We start from the raw sequence: 24,576 nt of genomic DNA, 5'->3' as shown, positions 1-24,576 counted from the left end.
GAGGGGTGGGGGTTAGTTGAATGTTGTTACCATGAACATACGTTGCAGACGGGATTCTCTGTGAAAACCTTTGAATAAAAAACATAACACCTCACATACCTTCTTCCTTCTTAGTGCTCCTACGATCAGTCCTTCCTCTTTTCCCAGAGCCTTGAGGATTCTTCAAGCTTATGGATTTTTCACTATTTTCCCTGAAAGCCGCAACAGGATCAGTCACTGTTTTATCTGCATTTTGAAGAAAGGATTCCACAATTTACCCTGTCATCCTGTGTGTGTCCCATTAACAAGCCAAATAATTCTCAAATAACTGCATGCTTGTGGAACAACAGAATGTCTAGTAATATCCCTCTTATTTCAAATTACTATCACTTCTTCTCTTCACTTTCTTGTAACCCATGTGCACCTAACATGCTTCTCACCTCCATTTTGCTCTCACTTTGCTGACCGTAAACATAAACCCAATTTTCATCTCTGTGGTCTAACCAAAAACAAAAAAAACTCTAGAGTCTTCTATACCAGAGAAGAAGTGCCAACATTTCAAGAGAAGGAAACCGGAATAGAGGTAGGGCGGGGTGAGGGCCTAAGAGCAGGAATAAGGTTATGAAGAAGGATTCACACATAAAAAATTGAAAAAGTGATAAAAGGAGGTGGGGAAACAAGCTATTTTAAGACAGTAATACGATGGGCATGCTTTTGGCATGCCCATCGATTGCCATTGGCTTTTTACTGTGGCATTCTGATAAGCTTACTTTTTATTGGTCTATTACTGCAATTGTCCCTCCTTTGTGTGGCTCATTCCCTCCCATTGCAACGTTACTAATGGTTCCTTTTGGTTGTCCCGCAGGAGGAGGAAGTGTCTGGCAGGCGGGGTGTGTGCAGGAGCCGAGATCACTCTTTGGCACTCGTATTTCTTTTGCTTTTGGTGCTTCACCTGTTGTCACTCCCCACCATTCCCCCTCCGCATTCACGGTTCCACTGGTCATACCAATGCAGCAGCTCCAAGCTGCTCCTGCTCTTGTCTTCAGCGCTGCTCCCAGCCGGCAACCGTTCCTCATGAGGGCGATCAGTGATTTACCATACAAGTCATGTTTTTCTTTAATTTGCCCGTTTAACCTTTCGCTTTATTTGGATAACTCCACTGGGGATGCAGTTACAGGTGATAATTACTGAGTAGGCATTCTGCAATGTGTTGTGGTTTACATTTTTTTAAGCAGTAAGAGTGTATTGAAGGCCAGAGATGGTGGCTGTGTGTGAAACTGAAATATTGTTTACATGATAGCCTTAGGTTCGTGTGTATTCAGCCGAGGCAGGTAGGATATAAATTGTTAGCGATACACAGGGTCCCTCTGTGACTTCAACGTAAGTGTGGTGAACGTGAAAAGGAGGGGTTTAAACTAACCACCCAGTTGTAGCGAATAAACTTCTTACTCACTTGGGGAAGCTTTACACCTGGGTCTTCTCTCAGAGCATGGGTCATCACTAGGGTACAACTCTTCCTTTACTTTAGTTCTCAGAGAGCAGACAGTGGTGGCAATAAGAGGCCCTGTTTGAACAAGAAAAGCAAAGACCAGTTCATGCACATTCCTCAGTAACTACTACGATCAACAGGAAAAATTAGTTAAGGAACTAAACTCTACAGACTAACAGCATATTGTGCAAAGGACCACAGATACGAGGAATGTGAACATAGGACAAAACAAAATGAAATCTATAAAAAAGTTTATAGAGATGATGGTACTAAAACTGACCACACTGAAATTATAGTAATATTACTCTAAAAGCATTTCTACAGTGACAAATACAAATATATATATTATTCAAATGAGTTTATACCTTTGTATTACACATTGTGGTAGTGATAAAAGATATATTTTCCCCTGCTGTTGTATCAAAGGGGATGAATGAAAACAGAACCAGAGTCATAATATTAAATAAATTGCATTAAGTCAGGAGTCAACAAAGAACGTGTAAGCCAGCAGGCCTCGTCTCCGGAGACCCAGAGGACGGGGTTCATCGATCTAATTTACACAACATATGACAATCACAGAATGTAACTGATTTTTTAAGTTACTTAAGTTTAATATTTTCAAACCGGAAATAAAAGGTACCGATCCTACCTGAAGAATGGTGACAGGTTTTGAAAAACTCTTTTAAAGCTGCAGAATGAGTAGTAACTATGGGAAATGAATTTACATTTGGTTGAAGGGATGAATGTTGGAGTGTGAAATAGCACCAAAAAGAAAGCACTACTTTCATATTCAAGAGTTGGAACTCATTGCTGATCCAGTGCCAGGGTGCTTGCCAGACAGGAATTCTTGACTCAGTAGCGACTGGTGAAAATTCTGCTCTAGCCACAATGTTAGGCCACCAACATCACCCTTTACCAGAGATTCTCTCTTTTGTGGGAGAGGTTTCCAAGAATATGATATAAGTTTGTGATGCTCTCCTTAAAGGAACATTGTGAATACATGGAGATTGCGTTCAGAAGGACTAGCATGGGCTACGTGTACATGAAATGATATTTTTGGAGATGGCATTTCGCTATTTAGATTACTAGGGAAGGAGATGTGGCATAACTGCCCAAACAGCGACTTTGGAACTTGGGAACCAGGTTTGAGTCTTGGAGTGACCTCAAAATCCTTTGATTCCGGGCAAATCACGTAATCTCCCAATGCAAAAAAAAAAAAAGAACACTGCCCATGTGAGTTGCTAGGTGCTACCTACATGGGCAATGAGCTGTAACAGATTTCAAGCCAAGGTTAAGGGTACAAGACTCCCACTAGTTCTGAAAAAGAAATCCTTGGCAGACCATCACATAATATCATGGCCACTGGTAGTATACGGCAAGAAAAGGCAAATTATGCAGCATAATACTGTACATTTCATGAAAGTATTATTTCTTCATTTTTAAGTCGCGCCTAAGCAGCGGGCAAGCGCTGCTTTGAAGTGACCTCTTGGAATCACTACGGCCTTTATTGGAAACTCAAGCATGTTTTGCAATGTTTCCAAAGAGCCCTCGTGCATGTATGGTGTTTACCTTGCGGGAGCGAGCAACTGCGCCATCCTTTTGCAAATATCGCGCTCGTGCTTTGTAAACACATGACGCCGCTGCTTACTCCCACAAGGTAAACGCTGTGCGAGTCTCGCCCCCGGTTGAAACCTTGTCCACAACTCTGCCTTCGGTGCACAGCGTGCCATCTATTATCTTGTTTCTTCCGTTAGTCTTTAGCTCCCGCTCCTCTCTTTTACTCTATGCATGTTTATCCTTCGTTCTTTTTATATATGTCTCTTTCGGCCAATCCAATGTTTTATTGGCACAACTTATACATTCATTGTGCTTGCCAGCACACCCCTCCCCTGTTTCCGCAGTCTCCCTGCCTGCTCTCTACACAGACTCACACCTCAAATCCCTGCTTTTTCCTGGACTTTGTAAGAGGAGAGGGGAGGTGTAGCGCTTTAAAAATGCAGTACAAATCTATCCTAGCTGTGACCAGAGAGCACTCCTCCTCCACCCACAAAACTGCAGACCCCGCCCCGGGCGCCGAGTAATGAACCAAGACAGCCGGGCTGAAAATGCCAGACAGAACCTCGCTACCAGTGCTATTGTTGACATTTCCTTTCTATTGTGTATTTTGATCTCTGCGCATGCTCCCAGTGCTCTCCCACTGGCATGTGCGGACTGCAAACCACGTCGAGCAACGACTAGCTTTAATGAGCATCGGCTTCCAAGCACTACCCAGAAGGGACCACCCAGTCTCAGTCCACACAGTATAAAAGGTGGGGCATGACCCCTCGGTGATTATTGGCTACAAGTATTTAAACAATGTCATAAAAACATGTCCAGTACACAACTGTCTCCTTGTATATAGCATTCCTGCTGTTTATTGTATTCAGCCAGTCTTCTGGGTTTGTCAGCAGCCCCGAATCCGCCCCCTCTTCCCACCTCTCCAGATGGAGAGAGGGCTAGGGTTTATTTGCTTTCTCGGGCATCATGCATCACCCAGCTTGGTGACACGTTAGCGGGGGACGGGGTTCTCCTGGAGGGGTCGGCCTCCTCACAGCTGTTCAAACCCGCCAGACAGAGCTCAGTGTTGGGAGTGGAGGAAAGGAGGGGGGTTTTAAACCCAAACACGTGTTCTTGTGAGTGGGTTCCATGACATATGACGTCAGTTTATTTTCTTTTTTTGGTAAGTTATTTTGGTAAGTTATTTTATCATGCATGTTGCAGTTCTTTTTCCTTGGCAATTCCTTAACTTTAGGAATTGTATGCAGGCAGTCTCCTCCTGGGTGGTGGAAAATGTTATGAAATTGAACGGAGAGAAGACTGAGGTCCTGATTTTTGGCAGTAAACTGAAGATATGGTCCAGTGACTGGTGGCTGGACACGCTTGGCGTCTGTCCCTGCCCGGTATCCCATGGGAAAAACCTAGGGGTCATAGTGGACAACTCACTCTCCCTTTGTTTGCAGGTCAGCAGGACATTGTCCACATGTTTCGGGGTCATCAGGATCCTTATAGAAATCTCCCATTTCCTCTCCTTAAAAGCACGCAAGCAGGCTGTTATTGCCTTGGTAACGTCCAGATTGGACTATTGTAATGCCCTTTATTTGGGCATTAATAAAGGCCTAGTGCGTTGTCTGCAGCTGGTGCAGAACGCTGTGGCCAGGCTGGTGATGAACCTACCGAAATATCATTCAGTCACAGCCTCTATTAGGTCACTGCACTGGCTCCCTCTGGACTGTAGGATCCTTTTCAAAACACTGTGCCTGACTCATGATGCCCATTATGGCTCAGGCCCAGATGGGATTACGGCAATTTTCCATTGCTCTGTTCCCAGCAGACAGCTCCGGTCCTCAGATAAAAATCTGTCAACAATACCGAGGTTTAAAAAAGGCAAAATGGGGAGGTAGAGTCTTTTCCACTGCTGCTGCTAAGCTGTGGAACGCCCTTCCGGAAGACCTCTCTAGTCAGGTGTCCCATTCTCTCTTCCGTAAAGCCTGAAAGACCTGGTTTTTCTCACAGATTTCAGTTTGAGCATGTCATCTTGTCTGCACTTTCAGTCCTGCAACTTGCGCCTTGACCCTCTTGGGCTAAGTTTGTGCTCTGTAAGTTCCATATTCATTCATGTATTCAATTCAGACATTTCCGCTTGTTTTCCCCTCTCCCTTCTGCAGTTCCTGCAGCAGATGTGGCGCTGCCTTTTCAGCCCCTCTTCCTTCTTCTATACTCTCCATCTTCTTCCCTCCCATGTCTGTCTCTCTAGTTTCGTACTGGACCCATACGGTCTCTTCCATCCCTATCTATATCTGTTGTCTATCCAGTGTCCTCTTCTCATCCACTCCATCCTGTCTATCTCCTGGTCATCCCATGCATCCCATGTTTACATCTCTTGCTTTACCCCCGTTTTCAACATCACCCAGTGTTCACTCCACCCACCTGTTTATCTCCCTCGTCCTTTTTCTCTGTTCATGCCCACCCTTCTCTCGCTCCCTTTCGCTTGTCTGCTTTCCTATCCCATTCAATATCTCTTTCTTCTCGCCTCTGTGCCCTCCACAGCTCATTACCCTCTTGATGCTCCCATCTTTCATTCACAAACCGACTTGGCAGACGCCTACCCGCTCGTTTATGTGCACAAAAATGGCACGCACCCAGTAGCATCGCCCATGTGCCTGGAATCCAGTGCAGGGACGGACACTGGCCCCTAGCTGCTGTTTTAGCTGTGAAATACAGCAATAACCAGGGTTCAGTGAGGCTCTCTGGGCCCCGGTGCCACTGCACCCGCTACACCAATGGAAACTGCCCCCCCTCCCCCCCGCATACACCAGAGAACCTGCAGGTCAGAAACATCCCTACCTATTCTTGCGCAAGCAGCTCATCTCCCACATATGCATTATCATGGCACTGCAGAGCCCAGCACTCTACTGAGTACAGAGGCTTGGCATAGAAAGAGGAAACAAGCATTGGCATAGCCAATAGGTCTCGCTTTGGGACCTTGTAAGTAAAAAAAACTGAAGTATAAAACTTCACGTTTACATTTACTTCGTATTTAGGATGCAGTAAATGTAAACGTGAAGTCTTACACTTCAGTTTTTTTTTTTTACTTACAAGGCCCCAAAGGCGAGACCTATGCTGGTTACTCTTGATAACACTCTCAAGGCACTGGTTGCACCACATATGTTTAACACCTAAATTTAATAATAAGCAACAGGAAAGTGACAAAGGGCCTTCCACTGCACTGCAACACTTGTCGCTACGTTTTTCATAACTTTTGAACTAGAATTTTTGGGGTAAAATATGCAGATTATGGATTACGTCACAGATGTGGGAAATCTATAATTATGCACCAATAAGCCAATACGGAACAATCGCATAATTCCAGTGGCCCGGCATAGCATGCATGATCACAGGCTGTGATAATGAAAATGTTTGTGTATGCTTTCAGGATAAAGTGTCCAAACCCCTCACTGACGGCTGTAAAATGTGCGCTGAAAGTGTCTTGCATAAGAATGCTGGGCAACAATGCACAAGACCTTTAAAAAGATTTAACGTAGAAATACAAAATGAGATGCCTGTCCTGTCCCACGCCAGATTGCGGCGAGGTGCATAATGCTGACTGATTTCAAACAGCAGCGTCTATTTTTATATCATTATTAACATCTGTTTATATGTACGACAGTACACCAAGAGCAAGGTAATTACCCAACTGCTGGCAACAGAGCTTGGAAAACTGCAAGAAACACCTTTATGTAAAACTTGCACCGACAATAATAATGCAAAAAGCTGCTAAGTACTGATTTGACTTTCCTTTTTTTGAAATACTATAAAAGGAGATCCCATGGTGCACTCTGGTTCACACCCCCTGCAACACACGCCTCCCTTGGATGGGTGTACACTGCAGAGCGCTGCACAAAGCAGTGTGCAATCCCCGGGCCCTCAAAAAGATTTAAAAAATAAAATAAATGGAGCAGTGGTGAGGAGATGAAAAGTGCAAGTGGCCCACAGCTGTATGCACCTGCTGGACCCTCCCACAAAAAATCTATTTTAAATAAAGTAATAAACGAGCCTGGGGTGCGGGACCAAGGGAGCAATCTGAAGTGGCAATAAGGAGAGCGGGTAGTCGAGAGGGGAAGCAGCACACAACAGAGAGAGCAAGAAAAAGCATGCACACCTATGGAGTGCAGATTGCTCTTAATATTGAAGTGTGAGAAAAAAACATTATGTTAAATGGTAGAAAATTAAAATGAAAAGTTATCCTAATGATTAAGTTAATTCTTCATTTGAATTTTCTTCCATTTCAAAGTGTCACATTCAAACAGCAGTACTCCTTTTTTAAAATAGACAAATATTTCTATGAAACATTAAGTCAATGTTTTTTTTCAACTAAGCCAATTATGTCTTAATGTTTAATAAAGCAGATTTCTTTACTTAAAATGTTTCTCATTTAAAATAATTGCTGTGTTTTTCTGTTATGAATATGGCACTTTGTCTTCAGGCAACTAGGAGCAGGATGCATGTTGTTTGTAAATGTGACACTGGGAAATTGGATTAAATTGAAATGATGACTTTTAAGGAATCCATGTAAACATAAAGTTAACTCTTCAGTTTAATTTTCTCTCATTTCAAAGTGTTCCCTTTTCACACAGCGGGCATCTTACTCCCAGTGGCTGTTAGACACTGTCCTACTTTATATCTGAAAAATACAGCCATTATTTAAGTGGGAAACATTTGAAGTGCAGAAAAATGTCCCATATCATGAACATTTTTGCAGAACGTTTTCTGTACTTTAAAATGGGTATATGTTTGTATTATACATGTAACAGTGGTGAGAGGATGAGGGAGAGTATGAAGCCTTATGGCTAGAGCGGTCGACCTCGAAGCTGGGGAACCGGGTTCAAGTCTCTGCAACGACGCTCAACATCCTGAGATTCTGGGCAGATCACTGTATCTCCGCGTGCCTAACAAAATGAGTGTGTCAATCTGTAACAAAACTGGTGCTCATGTAAAACGCTCTGATACCCGATGTCTCAGGTCTAGTTCGAGCAATATAAAACTCTACAAAAAAATAACAACAGTGCAACATATGAGGAAAGGTATTCGAGTGCCAAAATTACATACGACATAGGCTGCTGGTCACCCATACACATTTATCCCACTCATACGCACACACGTTCATGGATCACTGACAAAATATCGACCTACAAAATATCGACCTACAGGAATATCGATGCAAAAATATCGAAGACAAGAATATCGTCATCCTATCTACAACATGGTAAGTACAAAAATATCGAAAATAAAATATAGATGTTAAAAATATCGGGTTTTTTCTGTAAAAATATAAATGTAAAATAAAGCAAATAACACTAATAAATAAAATCAACATAGTTAAAAATATCTAATGTTTAAAATTATTAAATAATACATATATAATAATAATACATTAATTAAACATATACAGAAAATATATAATATATGTACTTAATAAGTTGTAATAATTATTTTGATAATTTATAAATTAATAAAAAATATTATAAATTACAAATACATTTACAAACATAAAACAAAAACATAAATAAAAAGTAAAGAATTATGTTTAATAAATTAAAAAAATTAAATATACTTTTAATATTTTAACAATTAATTATATAAAATGTTGGATAGCGTAGGGGTAAAAATTACTATTCCAACTCCAAAAAGTGCAACAGTAGGGAAAGCGTTGGATAGCGTAGGGGTAAAAATTACTATTCCAACTCCAGAGAGTGCAACAGTAGGGAAAGCGTTGGATAGCGTAGAGGTAAACATTACTATCCCCACTCCAGAGAATCGAACAGTAGGGAAAGCATTGGATAGCGTAGGGGTAAAAATTACTATTCCCACTCCAGAGAGTGCAACAGTAGGGAAAGTGTTGGATAGCATAGGGGTAAAAATTACTATTCCCACTCCAGAGCGTGCAACAGTAAGGAAAGCGTTGGATAGCGAAGGGGGAAAAATTACTATTCTCACTCTAGAGAGTGCAACAGTAAGGAAAGCGTTGGATAGCGTAGGGGTAAAAATTACTATTCCCACTCCAGAGAGTCCAACAGTAGGGAAAGCGTTGGATAGCGTAGGGGTAAAAATTACTACTCCCACTCCAGAGAGTGCAACAGTAGGGAAAACATTGGATAGCGTAGGAGTAAAAATTACTATTCCCACTCCAGAGAGTGCAACAGTAGGAAAAGTGTTGGATAGCGTAGGGGTAAAAATTACTATTCCCACTCCAGAGAATGCAACAGTAGGGAAAGCATTGAATAACATAGGGGTATAAAATTACTATTCCCACTCCAGAGAGTGCAACAGTAGGGAAAGCGTTGGATAGTGTAGGGGTAAAAATGACTATTCCCACTCCAGAGAGTGCAACAGTAAGGAAAACTTTGGATAGCGTAGGGGTAAAAATTACTATTCCCACTCCAGAGAGTGCAACAGTAAGGAAAACGTTGGATAGCGTAGGGGTAAAAAATACTATTCCCACTCCAGTGAGTGCAACAGTAGGGAAAGCGTTGGATAGCGTAGGGGTAAAAATTACTATTCCCACTCCAGAGAGTGCAACAGTAGGGAAAACATTGGATAGCGTAGGAGTAAAAATTACTATTCCCACTCCAGAGAGTGCAACAGTAGGGAAAGCGTTGGATAGCGTAGGTGTAAAAATTACTATTCCCACTCCAGAGAATGCAACAGTAGGGAAAGCGTTGGATAGCGTAGGGGTAAAAATTACTATTAATTACCAATTAATAATTATTTAGAAATAAAATAATTATTAAGACCAATCAAAAATAAATAGTTACTTAATTACAATTAAATTACTTCCCACCCAATTCCCCTATAAACTAACAACCCGCTACAGAACTTAAACCCAAAAATTAATTTAAATTAATTTACAATTACTAAAAATGTATAATTAATTTAATATAATTGTCACGGGTCTGACTGTCAAGAGACACCTGAATATAAAGACTGGTGGTGCGCCACCCCCCTTTCACCTTGCGTCTTGTCTCAACAGCCGCAGACTTCTACGTGGCATGAGGAAGACGGAGACCCCGACACGGAATGGCCATCAGGGGTGAATGTATACGGCTCCTTTAAGGCCGACGGCTGGGATTGTGGAGTCACGCCCCTAGTGACGACAAAAGCAGGAAGCCCGGCATCGAGGACGGACGGCGTTTCCCCCGCGGAGGAGATCGATGTGGAGAGCAGCGCGGAACCAGGTCAAGGAAGAGAAGCAGACGGAAACGACAAGCCAGGAGGCCAACGGTCGGACGAGTCGCCCTGCCACGCGCCCACGGGAGGAGCGTGGCTTAAAGAGGTACGGGGCCGGGTCGCGGGTTGGGTTGGGAGGCGGAGACAGCCCCCGGAGTAACACTTCCTGCAACCAAACCCTTCCCTGAGCACGAGCACCTTCCGTCACTCCCGTAGTTAACTGGAGCACTTCACGGGGTTTGCGTGTCCTTCACTCCCGGTCCTTGTGTATTTTCACCCAGAGTGCAGGCAGTAATCCGCCTTCTCTTGATTTCCTTTTCTTTCCGGTACCACGTGGGATCCTGTTATTGAGACGTATCAAGACAAAGACTTCCACGACCAGAAGGCACCGCGGCATTCAGCGATACCCAGAGACGAAAGACTCTTTACCTTTTCATGAAGAAAACGTATATAACAATAAAGCCTTCCTTAAAACCTTTAATCAAAGCCCCAGTGTTTCTCTTTGAGCCGGCCCCTCCCGCTCCAGTGGTCGAACCTCCAATCCTCCCTGAGCCCCCGGGACAATTGGTGTCAGAAGTGGGATCAACTTCACCATCCATCAGTGAGATCAAGATGGAGACCCTGATCGACCACCTCATAAAGGGGCAGGAGAAGTTAGAATGGGCCGTGGAGAACCAGCTGTCCATTGCTCAAGCGGACCGAGAACTTTTTACTAAAACCATGACCGCACACGTAGAGGGTCTTAAGTCCATACCCTCTGTCCAACAGGCGGCCACGGGCGAAGGACGTGTACACACTCCACATCCGTCAGGAATGGCCCTGCAAAAATATGTACCCGGTGAGGATCCTGACGCCTTTTTGGTAAACTTTGAAAGGGCGGCTCGGGCAATGAGCTGGCCCGAAGAAAAATGGCCGTTCTTTCTCGCCCCTCTCCTTTCCGCCGAAGCCCAATCTGCATATCAAGCAGCGAATCCCCTGGGGACAACCCCATATGCGACTATTAAAATGGTCATATTGGACCATCTAGGTTTGGACCAGGAGGCCTATAGAGTCCGCTTCCGAAAAGAGAAAGGGGTTCCTGGGGAAAACCCAAAAACACTGTTCTTCAGGTTAAAAATGGCGGCGGACAAATGGCTTCGCCCCGATGTGTGTACAAAGGAAGAAATACTGAATAAAATCTATGTAGAGCAGTTTATGGAGGCGTTACCATATGCGACCCAGCGTTGGCTCAAACAGCATGTAGGCCTGACCGTCGAACAAGCCATTGAGATGGCATCACAATATGCCAGGGCCCAACCCAAGTCTATACCGTGGGAGCCAGAAAAGACCTCCAAAGGTACTCCTACCAACAAAACGGACAAAAGGCCAAAACCAGTACTCGAGGCTCCCCGACCCTTCAGACCTCCCGGTATGATGGTTCCTCCAACAAAAGGACCACAGTGTTTCGAATGTGGCGAGTGGGGCCACATCGCCAGGATGTGTCCAAAAAGGAAGAGCCATGAGGAACCCATGGAAGTGGGGTATCTGCCCCGGACTGTGATGTATTCCGCCGAAATGGGCAGCACGTTTTACGTGAGTATAAGGATGAATGGGTTCCAATTGGAAGCATTGTGAGACTCAGGGTGTAGGCAATCTGTGGTACAGTCCAGGTTCGTAACCCAGGGTCAGATGAATCATAAGAATCCCGTGTATATCAGGTGCGTCCATGGGGACGTGAAGCCTTACCCCGTGGCCTCCATCACTCTCACACCGCAGGATAGGGACCCCTGTACTGTTAGCGTAGGGGTAGTTGATTCCCTGCCTGAAGATATGATCCTGGGGACCGACAATCCAGAATTCCTGTCCCTATTTAAGGAACACCTTTCCACAACCAGGAATGGGGTGCATATCCCATCCTACCTATCCCCCGAACCCTGGGTTATTGATCGCAGTTTCAGATTTGCTCAGGCTGAAGATAGATCCCTTTTCAACGCCTGGGAAATCGCCCATAACTCAGATGAGCAGACCTCTCCAGTATTTCCCCGCTTTTTGATCAAAAACGAGTTGTTATATAGACAAGCCAACCAAGAAGCAGAAATGCAGCTATTGGTTCCCCAGTCTTTTAGAGAACAAGTGCTATTCTTTGCACATGCCCACTTGATGGCAGGACATGCCGGCAAGGAAAAAACCACTGACTGTATCCTGCGCAACTTCTATTGGCCGGGTATCTACAAAGATGTTCAAGAATTCTGTGCCCGGTGCGAGGTCTGTCAACGTAGAAACACACAGCGCCCTCCGGCTGCCCCCCTACAAAGGATGCCCATAATTGGTATCCCCTTCGAGCGAGTGGGTATGGATCTGATAGGGCCCCTACCAAAGACTGGGAGAGGCTTTCTGTATGCATTGGTAATCGTGGACTATGCCACTCGGTTTGTTGAGGCTTTTCTCTTAAAGAACACTACCACAGCGGCCATCGCTGAAAAATTTGTGGAACTTTTCAGCAGGGTAGGTTTTCCTAAATAAGTATTGACCGACCAGGGGACTCCCTTCACCTCAAAATTAATGAAGGAGGTGTGTGCCTCACTGGACATAAAACACTTGAAAACCTCGGTGTATCATCCCCAAACCGATGGTTTGGTGGAAAGATACAACCAGACTCTGAAGCAAACACTAAAGAAAATGCTGACGGCTGAAGGGCCCGCCTGGGATCGGCTCCTACCTATCGCCCTTTATGTGATAAGAGCCCAAAAGCAAAGCAGCCTAGGATGCTCATCGTTTGAGTTACTGTATGGTAGGATGCCCCGGAGTCTCCTAGACATCACTAAAGAGATGTGGGAAAACGAAACGTCCCAGGAGCAAAAGTCCATGTTGGAATATACCTCTCAGCTCCGAACCAGACTTGGTAAATTAAGAGAACTCGCCTATACCTCCATGGAGCATCAACATGAGAGATACAAGAAATCTTATGACAAAGGTAAAAGATTAAGATCCCTGGAGGTAGGAAAATGGGCTCTAGTGCTACTGCCTTCCATCAGTACTAAGAACAAGCATGAGTGGCAAGGCCCATATCAGATCACTGAAAAAATCGGAAACACTACCTATAGACTCCGGTTAACCCCTCACAAATCACAAATCTACCATATCAATCTATTGAAAGAGTGGTTGGGACCCCTACCCCGGATGGGACACTTCGTAGGGCAGATGGATGCCCGACATATCGCTACTCTAGAACAGTTGGTGGTGAACCCAGAGCTGACTCCCCAGGAAAAGCAGGAGTTAACAGAGACTCTAACCCCGTATGCAGCAGTATTTTCCGACTTACCAGGAAGGACTGAGTTAGCAGAGCACTGCATCGAAACTCTTCCTGGGGAAGTGGTAAAACAAAGACCCTATCGAATTCCCGCAGCAAGGAAAGAGATTGTACGGAAAGAAGTGCAGGACATGCTCGACTTGGGCGTCATACGCCCTTCACAGAGTCCTTGGTCATCCCCGATTGTTCTAATTCCTAAACCTGATGGCACTAAAAGGTTTTGTATGGACTTTCGTGCATTAAATGCTGTCTCGCATTTTGATACGTATCCAATCCCTCGAGTCGATGACTTGATTGAAAAAATTGGAGACGCCAAATATATCACCACCATTGACCTCACGAAGGGGTATTGGCAGGTCCCCCTTCGGGAGGAGGATAGAAAGAAAACAGCTTTTGTAACGGATGAAGGTGCTTTTGAGTTCACCGTTCTGCCTTTCGGATTACACGGCGCCCCGGCAACGTTTCAGCGCCTGATGAACAAAGTCTTACATCCCTTTTCACACTTTAGTTCAGCCTACTTGGATGACATAGTCATTTACAGTCAGAACTGGAAGGAACATCTGAGACACTTACAAACCATACTGGAAGCCCTACAAACAGCAGGACTCCACATCAATGCAAAGAAATCGCGAGCAGCTTTTCAAAGTGTGAAATACCTGGGCTATGTGTTGGGTGAAGGAACCATCGCTCCCCAAAGCGAAAAAGTAAGAGCAATAGCAACAGTTCCGTTCCCCAATAACAAAAGGGACCTTAGAGCCTTTCTTGGCCGGTGGGTTATTACAGGCGCTTTATTCCAGGCTTTGCAGAATTAGCAGCCCCCTTAACCAATCTGCTCCGCAAAGACGTCAAGGCCAAGGAATTTAGTAACCCATCGAGAGAGGCCTCACAGGCTTTTCACCTTCTTAAGTCCACGATGACAACGGCTCCTGTTTTAATATCGCCGGATCACAGCAAACCATTTGTGTTGTCCACGGACGCTTCTAATCAGGGGATAGGTGCGGTACTATCACAAGTCAAAGAGGGCGTTGAACATCCGATCCTATACGTCAGTAGGAAATTGTTCCCCAGGGAGTGCCGATACTCTACCATCGAAAAGGAGGCCTTGGCAATCAAATGGGCAATTGACAAATTAAAGTACTACCTGGAGGGCAAGCCCTTCGTTCTACATACAGACCACGCTCCCCTGAAGTGGATGCACCAAAATAGTAGCCACAACCCCCGGGTGTTGCGATGGTTTCTGTCCTTACAACCCTATGCATTTACTGTGCAACATCGCAAAGGAAAAGACAATGCAAATGCAGACTTTTTGTCCCGGGTGTTTCCTCTCCCCGATCGGGAGATGCCAGGGGGGGAGGTGTGTCACGGGTCTGACTGTCAAGAGACACCTGAATATAAAGACTGGTGGTGCGCCACCCCCCTTTCACCTTGCGTCTTGTCTCAACAGCCGCAGACTTCTACGTGGCATGAGGAAGACGGAGACCCCGACACGGAATGGCCATCAGGGGTGAATGTATACGGCTCCTTTAAGGCCGACGGCTGGGATTGTGGAGTCACGCCCCTAGTGACGACAAAAGCAGGAAGCCCGGCATCGAGGACGGACGGCGTTTCCCCCGCGGAGGAGATCGATGTGGAGAGCAGCGCGGAACCAGGTCAAGGAAGAGAAGCAGACGGAAACGACAAGCCAGGAGGCCAACGGTCGGACGAGTCGCCCTGCCACGCGCCCACGGGAGGAGCGTGGCTTAAAGAGGTACGGGGCCGGGTCGCGGGTTGGGTTGGGAGGCGGAGACAGCCCCCGGAGTAACACTTCCTGCAACCAAACCCTTCCCTGAGCACGAGCACCTTCCGTCACTCCCGTAGTTAACTGGAGCACTTCACGGGGTTTGCGTGTCCTTCACTCCCGGTCCTTGTGTATTTTCACCCAGAGTGCAGGCAGTAATCCGCCTTCTCTTGATTTCCTTTTCTTTCCGGTACCACGTGGGATCCTGTTATTGAGACGTATCAAGACAAAGACTTCCACGACCAGAAGGCACCGCGGCATTCAGCGATACCCAGAGACGAAAGACTCTTTACCTTTTCATGAAGAAAACGTATATAACAATAAAGCCCTCCTTAAAACCTTTAATCAAAGCCCCAGTGTTTCTCTTTGAGCCGGCCCCTCCCGCTCCAGTGGTCGAACCTCCAATCCTCCCTGAGCCCCCGGGACAATAATTAAATTACTTCCCACCCTATTCCCCTATAAACCCACAACCCTCTTCAGTACTAAAACATAAAATTAAATTACAAATAACATTTTTAATATATAATAAATAGTACACATAAAAAAACATATAACAAATACATATAAAATACATAAACAAATATTGATATTATTAACATCGAAATTAGTGACATCGATATAATTGATATCGATATTACTTACATCGATATAAAAAAAAAATCGATATTACTTACCTTAGGGTCGATATTCTGTCCAACGATATTCTTGACCTCGATATTCTTCACCTTCGATATTACTGTAGGTCGATATTAGGGAATTGATATTTTGACTGTGCACCCACGTTCATTCATCCCTACAGACCATGCACTCACTGACACACGTGATAGTCCTGTCATAGTGCCCCTAGTCAAAGTATTTAGTTCAAACCATAAGATCTAGCTCCAAAGACATTAGTCTTAAAGTCTATGGAGCTGGGCGGGAGGGTGTCTGGTAACAATGTACGAGTTGCCTGGCCTTCAGTAGCTCACAATGATTTCAACTGATCAGAAGTAGCTTGCACGGCAGAAAATATTGGAGTCCCTTTGTCTAGACACACCTGCAGAGCCACAGGATACCCTCCCAGGTGATAGTGCACTCGACAAATCTGCACAACAGACCCAATGGGAACAGAAGGATCCCACAGAGACCCTATAATGGGTTGTCACTACGTTTAATACATAAACAAATACAAAAAAAAAACAATCAAACAGAACATTCTTGCAATCAAGAAACGTTACATGTTTAAAACTAAACTCAGACAAAACGGAAGTCCTCATCTTAGGATCATCCCCCTCATCCTGGGACGATCCATGGTGGCCACCGGCCCTGGGTACACCACCCATACCGACAGATCACGCACGTAACCTGGGATTCATCCTAGACTCCTCCCTCTCGATGTCCAAACAAGCCAACGCCGTCTCATCTTCTTGCTTCAACATCCTACGCATGCTCAAAAAAATCTTCCGCTGGATCCCTACCGAAACAAGAAAGACAGTCACCCATGCACTGGTCACTAGCCGTCTGGATTATGGAAACACCCTTTACGCCGGGACCACGGCCAAACTACAGAAAAAACTCCAACGAATCCAAAACGCCTCAGCCAGACTCATACTGGACATTCCCCGTCAAGCTCACATTTCCGGTCACCTGAAGGAACTCCACTGGCTCCCCGTCAACAAGAGAATAACGCTCCGCCTCCTCATCCACGCACACATGGCCCTCTACGTCTTAGGACCCGAATGCCTCAACACACGATTGTCCTTCTACACACCCACCCGCCAACTACGATCATCCACTCAAGCCCTCGCCGCAATTCCGCGCATCCACAGATCCACCATGGGAGGAAGATTTTTCTCCTACTTAGCGGCCAAAACCTGGAACTCTCTCCCCACTCACCTCCGACTTACACAGAACCACCTCTCCTTCAGGAAGCAACTGAAAACCTGGCTATTCGATAAGTAATGCACCCCCCTCCCTCAAGCGCCTTGAGACCCTCTGGGTGAGTAGTGCGCTATACAAATGCCTGAACTTGAACTTAATGATAAAGAGACATAAATGTTAGTGTGCAAAATTACAATTACTGTCACACTACAGAAAACTAAAGCATATCAACTAAAACATTTAACTTTAAACTATACCTAATCGTGCACAATTCACTGCATTACAGAAGGGAGGGCATTAATATAAATATATCTAACAAGTCATTATCTAACCACGAGTCCTACAGCATCATGTGAAAAATCTCTATTCCGTAAATAAAAAACCCTGTCTCGAAAACCTACAATAAAAAACATTACCACAACTTTTGGAGTAGGGAAGATCAACCAGACATCACCTATACAGGTATGAGGGAATTGGGTTTTTGTAGGAGACTCCCACCAAAATAAAAAGAGCAATAGTTCCAACTATATTTAAATATATTATGATAATGGTTTATTGGTGGTAACGTTTTTTGTGCTTATTTTCACAGAGGCCTGTGCCAAGCTGCCACCAAAATGTAGTAGTTCAAAGCACTTTCAATTCACAGGCACTTAAACATATCAGAATGAAGGCGGTGGGATAGTATAGATTATAAGGACATGCAAAATTAATGAAAACAAACCCCATTCGGAGACCGAAGAATTATGAAACTAGGCTTTGCACGCTGTAAACAACTGAAAACAAACATTAAAGTGTAACTTTACCTAGTGAGATCAAAGCTTGATGAATTTCCTTCATCACATTCCTGTAAAGTTCCTTCTGCCAATCTTGCAAAAGCGTCCACTCCTCTTCAGAGAAATAAGTTGTAGCATCCTGGAATGTTATGTCGGTCTGGAACAGAAAATGTAAAATTGTGTATTCAGCGAAATTAAAGACAAATTAAAATGTAATCACTAAAACTAAGAGACTCAAGACCTGGCTCTTTGACATAGACTCAGGGCCCAGATAACCCCAGGGGTGACAGGGTTGCATTTAACAAATGCTATTTAATTGAATGATAAAACTGGTGAATCAGAGAGAAATCTTGATAAGAGAAAACATTCTCCTCCCCAATCTTACTATCTCATGGTGGTTTTCCCTCATAGCTGTGTCACACTCTACTACTCAAATGAATTCCGAAGTCAGAACAAGCAATGATATAATTCCCTTCATGTCTGATCCTACACCAGCTTCTGTGAATGTGGTTAGAAATATAACCCCTCATCCAAAACTGCTTGAGCTCAGGCATTTACCTCACCTCGCCCCTATGCTTTTTTTTGCCTCAGTTGCAGACAAAAGAGGTGACTCCTTCCATCTTGAGATTCCATTTTCTAAGGTGTTCAAAACAATGGTACAACCTTTATCTGCAAATAGTCCCAACAATGTGGCATAATTCCTTCTTATCTCCGTTTTGCACCGTAACTCTTATTAAACCACCTGCAAAATATCCTAATCTTGTTGCCCTTAGTTAGCCTCACAGAGTAGACCCCTTTCTAGTGCTGATGAATAGTTTGCCCTTCATAAATGTTATGTGCTTTGGGGGTCTGACCCACTGCCATGATGCTGATGCAGCAGTGCTTGGCACATTTGCAGGTCTCTGAATTTCCCTTGTGCATTGTGTGCACTGCCAAGTAAACTGCATCTATGCCATTAATAATTCAGCATGTTGATCTTCCACCTCTCTTAACTCTCCTCTTACCACTTCTTTAGAAGTGCAATGCCTTTTTAAAGCTTTAGTAGTTGTATTAATGACCCGATTACTTACCAGTCATCTTCATTACTCCAAGTCCAGGTCTTCCCTTTCCATTCCTCACACGTGCAGTTAATGCCCGGTTACTCACCGGTAATCTTCATTTGTCCTAGTCCAGGTCTTCCCGTCCCATTCCTTACATGTGCATTAATGCCCGGTTACTCACCGGTAATCTTCATTAGTCCGAGTCCTGATCTTCCGTCCCATTCCTTACACATGCAGTTAACGCCCGGATACTTACCGGACATCTTCATTACTCCAAGTCTAGGTCTTCCCCGCCATGTTCAAGGGCGGCCCAAATGACAACACTATTGAATCAGTTCTTGTAAAAATGCACCACCACTGCCGTCTGTAGAGTGTATTATGACAAGAATGGATTTTGAACACCAGCATTCCATCAAACACCTGGAAGCACCCTTGAAACTCCAAGTATCAACTGAACAGTGACACTCAGACTTCCATGTCTACATCCTGGTCCAATATTCAGCATGTCCAGACCTTTACCCATTTACCCCAAAGGTTGCACAAGCGGCTAGGCAGTGGCTCATCAGCAGCCTTGCAGTGCCCACACACAGCACACAGGCAAAGCTTACACAGCGCACATGCAATCCCATTGGTGATACGCTGAAGGTGCTTCCACACGTGAGTGATGGCCTTGCCATTGGTCCAGAGGAAGACCTCAGAAGCTTGTTGACAATTTCACAGCAAGACCATCTTTGGAGTCAGGCAACCCAGCACATGCAAGCTGTGCAATCCCTTCCAGCAGCGCTCCAGATGCATTACCTGAACTATGGACACCAAGCATGAATCATCCAGGGTATCTGCAGAGCGGATCAACGTTGTACTTTCGGACACAAACTCATAAAATGTATGCCAACAGAAGATCCTGGGCTTGTCCATACCCGTGTTTGCACTCTCGCTCCTCCTCCATCCTTTTTATTTATCCAAAAGCTCATCTGACTGCTATGATTGCCCAAATAACACTTTCTCGACCAGGGGGTCTTCAACATTTTCTGTAATAATAGTCACTTTTGTTCAATGAAACACATCAAGAGCTACTAATACTACTGGTGTAGTAATAGTGACTGCAAACGTCAACTAACCTGGACTTCTATAGGAGTTGTCTCCTCTCTCTTTGGACATTCAAGGATAGTGGGTGACCGGACTATGACATTTTCACCTTTTTCTTTTTATTGTTCTCTCCCCCTCCGCTGGACTGCACATTTATTTCCCATGCTGTATTTTTGTCTTTGGTTTGCTTCCTTACTGCCGGCCTACAATGTAATGTAATGTAATGTCCTTCTGTTTTTTACTGTGTGTATGTAAAGAGCTCTGATACCTACGGGTCAAGCCAGCGCTATATAACACTTTAAATACATAAATAAATCAAATAAAGATTGTTATCGGCCACCATATGCCAGATTACGATTCACAATCCCCTCAGTGCATCAGGCATGGTTGCTAGCACTAATGTAAGAGATCGTTGTCAGTATGGAATGCCTGTACATGCATAATGTAGCCACAGCGGCATGGTAATACCATTTGCAAAAAGTCTCACCAATGCCACATGTTTTATCGCTCAAATATCAACTTTGAATATATTTTTGAATTGAAGCCATTTTTTCTCCAAATATCAGCTCATGAGTTCTAAAAAAAATCAACACATTTATCCCTCAAATGTTCAGTTTCTATTTTGAAACATAAATGTAAATTCAATCAAGGAAATACTTGTAATTCTGGAGGCTGCTCTGCGCCCAGGAGAGGCGCTCCCTGAGGCCTGGGGCTCCACTCACCGGCTGGGGGGCGCTCCCGGGCATGGCTCCTCGGGAGGACCGGGGGCAGGGCAGGGGTCACACGAGGGCAGGGGTCACACGGGGGTGCTCGCACAGCTCCGGGGCGCGTGCACAGGGTTCCGTGGGCGCGCGCACAGCTCCTCTAGGCCTGCGTTATGTCAGAAGCTGCAGGGAGCTCAACATCACTCTGCAGAGCTCGCTGTACACTGCAGGGCGCCGAGTCTGTACTGCGCATGCGCGCGCGGGAAGTGTCTGTCGTCCGGTTCATGCGCGTCTGAAACGGACCCCTTTGCGTTTGCGCTCAAAAGAAGTGTCCAATTTCCAAACAACGCATGTCGACCATACTTCCGCTCCCGAGGCTTGGTGTGCTTTGAGCATGCGCGGAAGTGACCCAACTGTGCGCGTGCGCCGCTTTCGACGTTTGCTTTGAAATTGTGTTCCGTTTCTGAGCATGCGCACAAGGCCTACTTTGTAAACCATCTGTCATGTCCGATTACGTTTTGATAGGAAAGTGTTTTCGCTTCTGAGCATGCGCACAAGGGCCTCTTTGAATAGTCATGTCTGCGTACATATTCTATTTATTTATTTCATGCAATTTTATTTCAAAGGATTAGTATTTATACCCAGAGATAAATAAGGTTTGTTTGGTTAAGATGATTTGAGTCAAGTTTAAAGCGAAATGTATTATTAATGGGTATTTTAAATGTGAAGTGTTGTCTGAAAGAGGAAGGAAAAACGGGTGTAAGTCTTAAATACTTAGAATAATCCCGTGGTTTAATTGAAAGTTTAAACGTGTATTTTTAGCCGAAGGGGAGTGAATTTACCGTTTATTCGGTTCAGCTGTTGATGGTTGGTGAGCGCGTAGCTCCTAGCATATGTGAGGCGCGTCGCGTGACGGGAGACGCGCTCGAGCGCATCAGAAGGAATGATGATAAAGAACCAGTTGTGATACATAAGGATTTAGGATTACATAAGAGATACAAACAGGAAAAAAAATTGCAAATGTACAAGTTGTAAAGTCACACAAGGAAGAGATACAAATGGATAAACTCTAAGAATCACATTCTATTACAGGACGGGAGGCTTCAGATTATGCTTTCTCTTTCTTCACTGTTTATTTTTACAGCAGTGTTGTATCTGTACCTTTAATTTGCTTACTGTATGACATGTATTGTGTTCTTGTTATGACATACATTGTATTCCATGTTCTATGTTTGAGCTCTGCTGTCGTGTCATTCTGTTCCGTTACTTGGACACAACAGCATCGCTCTTTCATGGCCATTTCTTGTGGGTTTTTATCTTTACAGATTTATTCTTAATAAATCTATCATACAGAACTCCTGCCTTTATATGTTGTTATTGTACTACATACAACATAAATATGGCGACAATGGATTGGGATCGATAAGATATTTTGATAGAATTTTAATTTTTAGCAGTTGAGTTTAATTTAACCCACCGAGAAAATATTCAGGCTTGAAAACGAAGACAACGAAGACTTTGTTTACAGCGACTACATACTTCTGGTAAGATCGATTTACCAATTTTGTATGCATCGCTTGAAGTAAAGAGACTGAGTGCGTTTAAAATTACCTCGTGTTCCACTGAAACGTCGTTGGGAGCCGTGCGCGAGCAGAGGAGAGCGAGAAAGAACTGAGTGCGCGATCTAAGCACAGCGTGCTCTTGTTTTTAATTACGCGCATATCTTTAAGCCTAACAAGACGTCTTCTGTCATCACGCAAGGTCAACCAACGTGACCCCACGCAGCGGCCATTTTCTTTTCATGTAAACAAGGAAATAGATTCCCGATTGAAGACACCGGCAACACCGAGCAGATTCTTTTAAAAAATATAAAGAATAAGAAGATCGATACCGGTAAAATTTCAGTATTTAAAAATCGGAACTGTTTATAATTAAATTCATTTCGAAACTGAACGTTATTTTTAATAAAATAAAAAGAGAGTCATTTTTTTTTTAATGAGCAATAAAATAACAGCAATAAGATAAATAAAGGAAATAAGGTAAACTTTGACAATGGCTTACCAAATTCAACCTTATCAAATAAATCCTTTCCTACAGAATGCAAGTAAACCGGCTGTTAGGTGGGAACAGTGGCATAAATCTTTTGAAAGCTATCTTGTTGCAATTGATGGTAAAGATTATTCCAAGGAAAAGAAAAAGGCTGTTTTATATGGACTCTTAGGTGATGCTGGAAGGGAAATCTTTGACAACATGCCTGAAAGTGAACCACCACCTGGACAGTTCATTCCATGGGATGAATACACTGAGGCAGTTAAAAGATTAGAAAAAAGATTTCATGAACAGCCAAATATAATGGTGGAAAGGCATGGTTTTAATAAGAGAAAACAGTTGCAAGATGAAAGTATTGAAGACTATCTTTCTAATTTGCGCATCTTAGCTTCAAAGTGTGACTTTGGTGATATGCTTGATACTTACTTAAGGGATCAATTGGTCTTTCACTGTTTTTCAAACAAAGTTCAAGAACGCCTTCTAGCATGCAGAAACCCTACTTTAAATGAGGTCATCGACATCGCAATTGGGATTGAAAGGTCTTCAGTCTCAAGGGGGCGCTAGAGGGCGCACTGCGGGATGGCTGGCTAGTTAGGCAGCTCCGCCGGACGGTTCCGTTTAACTGCAACAATAACGTACCAAGGACACAGAACCTGCTGCCAAGAGGTACCATCGGACAGCGGAAGATGAGCAGCACATATTGATATCCTTTTCGTCGCTCTGCGAGCGAGTGGGCCGAAGTAATCCGCTTCACAAGCTTTGCTGTGGCCCGCAACCTGTGCGGGCGAGATGGCGGCTGACTGTAGGCGAATGGGGCAGTGAACATCGGAGAAGCGTGGCACACACATCACAAACCCCGCAGCAACCCAATCACGGACCCGTGAGTACCTTTTGCAGTACAGCGCAATACCGGCGACTACTGACGGAATAACTAGCGCGATCATAGCTCAGGACGGCGACTTGTCACCAGACCTCTCCCGCTATATGGAGAAATATCACGTTCTGGACTGTCCGCACACTCGCTGTGCCACCGACACTACACCGCTGCGAGGGTACTCACGGCCATAACGACCGCTCTTCAGCGACTCCGCGATAAAGCGATCATCGCACGGCAGCGCTGCAATATAAGACTAAAGGCGCGAAACATGTTCCCTGAAATGGCGGCGCTCGCTCAGGGGTAATACACCTCTAGCGCCCGTTCGCTTGCTGAAACGTCGGCTTGTGGCTGCAGTGGACGTGGAAACCCATGGCCCCCATTGATGACCTCTTGGAAGTGTTATGCACAACGTTTTGAAATATTGCTCATGATGGTTACGCAAGTATAGCGCCTGTGATAAACACATCGATGTGCCCAAGTTAGACTGTCACCCCACGCACTATAGCTCTCGGTAGCTAGCCTGAAAACGGAACTGCTCCTGTCTCTGTCCCCGCTGTGAATAGGCGGTGGCCATCTGCTTTGTACACCAAATATATGTAACACGAAGACAGCTCATTCTAAGGGTCTGCTCCGTTTGCATTTACTGTCATTAACCACGAACTAGTAAGGTGTCAGGCCCTCCAAACCACTGCAGAGGGTTAACAAGAGTCCATTCAATACTGCAAGAGGACACTGTTGTGCCGCTCAGCGCTGTATTGTGCCGCTCTTTCCATGTCTGCGACTGTTCTTTCACGTGATACACACCACAGTTCACCTGAGTGATAACATCCATCTTCCATGTCAGTGCCTGCCATTTTCATGTGGCACTAACGGCTGTGTATGTAATCTCC

General features: G+C 44.6%; 2 protein-coding genes across 3 annotated transcripts in view; one reads left to right on the top strand and one right to left on the bottom strand.

Annotated features, from left to right (window-relative positions):
* LOC147662025 (uncharacterized) overlaps positions 1-21,028 on the bottom strand; it is a 51,374-nt gene extending 30,346 nt beyond the window's left edge. The window contains exons 1-4 of one of the 2 annotated variants that reach the window (XM_086951179.1): positions 20,779-21,028; positions 17,961-18,087; positions 1,433-1,543; positions 100-225 (exon numbers count right to left, since the gene is read on the bottom strand). In XM_086951179.1, the coding sequence (XP_086807305.1) occupies positions 100-225; positions 1,433-1,543; positions 17,961-18,087; positions 20,779-20,802 (388 nt within the window). In that variant the 5' untranslated portion in view covers positions 20,803-21,028. The remainder of the gene's footprint in view (positions 1-99; positions 226-1,432; positions 1,544-17,960; positions 18,088-20,778) is intronic. The other variant, XM_086951180.1, reaches the window with a different exon arrangement.
* On the top strand, positions 10,667-15,321 carry LOC147662026 (uncharacterized). The gene is made up of 2 exons (XM_086951172.1): positions 10,667-11,803; positions 14,965-15,321. Exons 1-2 carry the CDS (start codon positions 10,667-10,669, stop codon positions 15,319-15,321), a joined length of 1,494 nt encoding a protein of 497 aa, XP_086807298.1.
* Positions 21,029-24,576: the final 3,548 nt, after the last annotated feature.

This window comes from Lissotriton vulgaris, unplaced genomic scaffold, assembly GCF_964263255.1.
Source record: "Lissotriton vulgaris unplaced genomic scaffold, aLisVul1.2 SCAFFOLD_781, whole genome shotgun sequence".
Lineage (NCBI taxonomy): Eukaryota > Metazoa > Chordata > Amphibia > Caudata > Salamandridae > Lissotriton > Lissotriton vulgaris.
This window is presented reverse-complemented; position numbering and strand designations above follow the sequence as displayed.

What these genes read in the sequence shown, in the direction of transcription:
- LOC147662026 (XM_086951172.1), top strand. Translation starts at nt 10,667, where the DNA reads ATGAAGAAAACGTATATAACAATAAAGCCTTCCTTAAAACCTTTAATC. An exon ending in AAATGGGCAGCACGTTTTAC is followed by an intron (nt 11,804 to 14,964) that starts GTGAGTATAAGG and finishes TTGTCTCAACAG; the next exon opens with CCGCAGACTTCTACGTGGCA.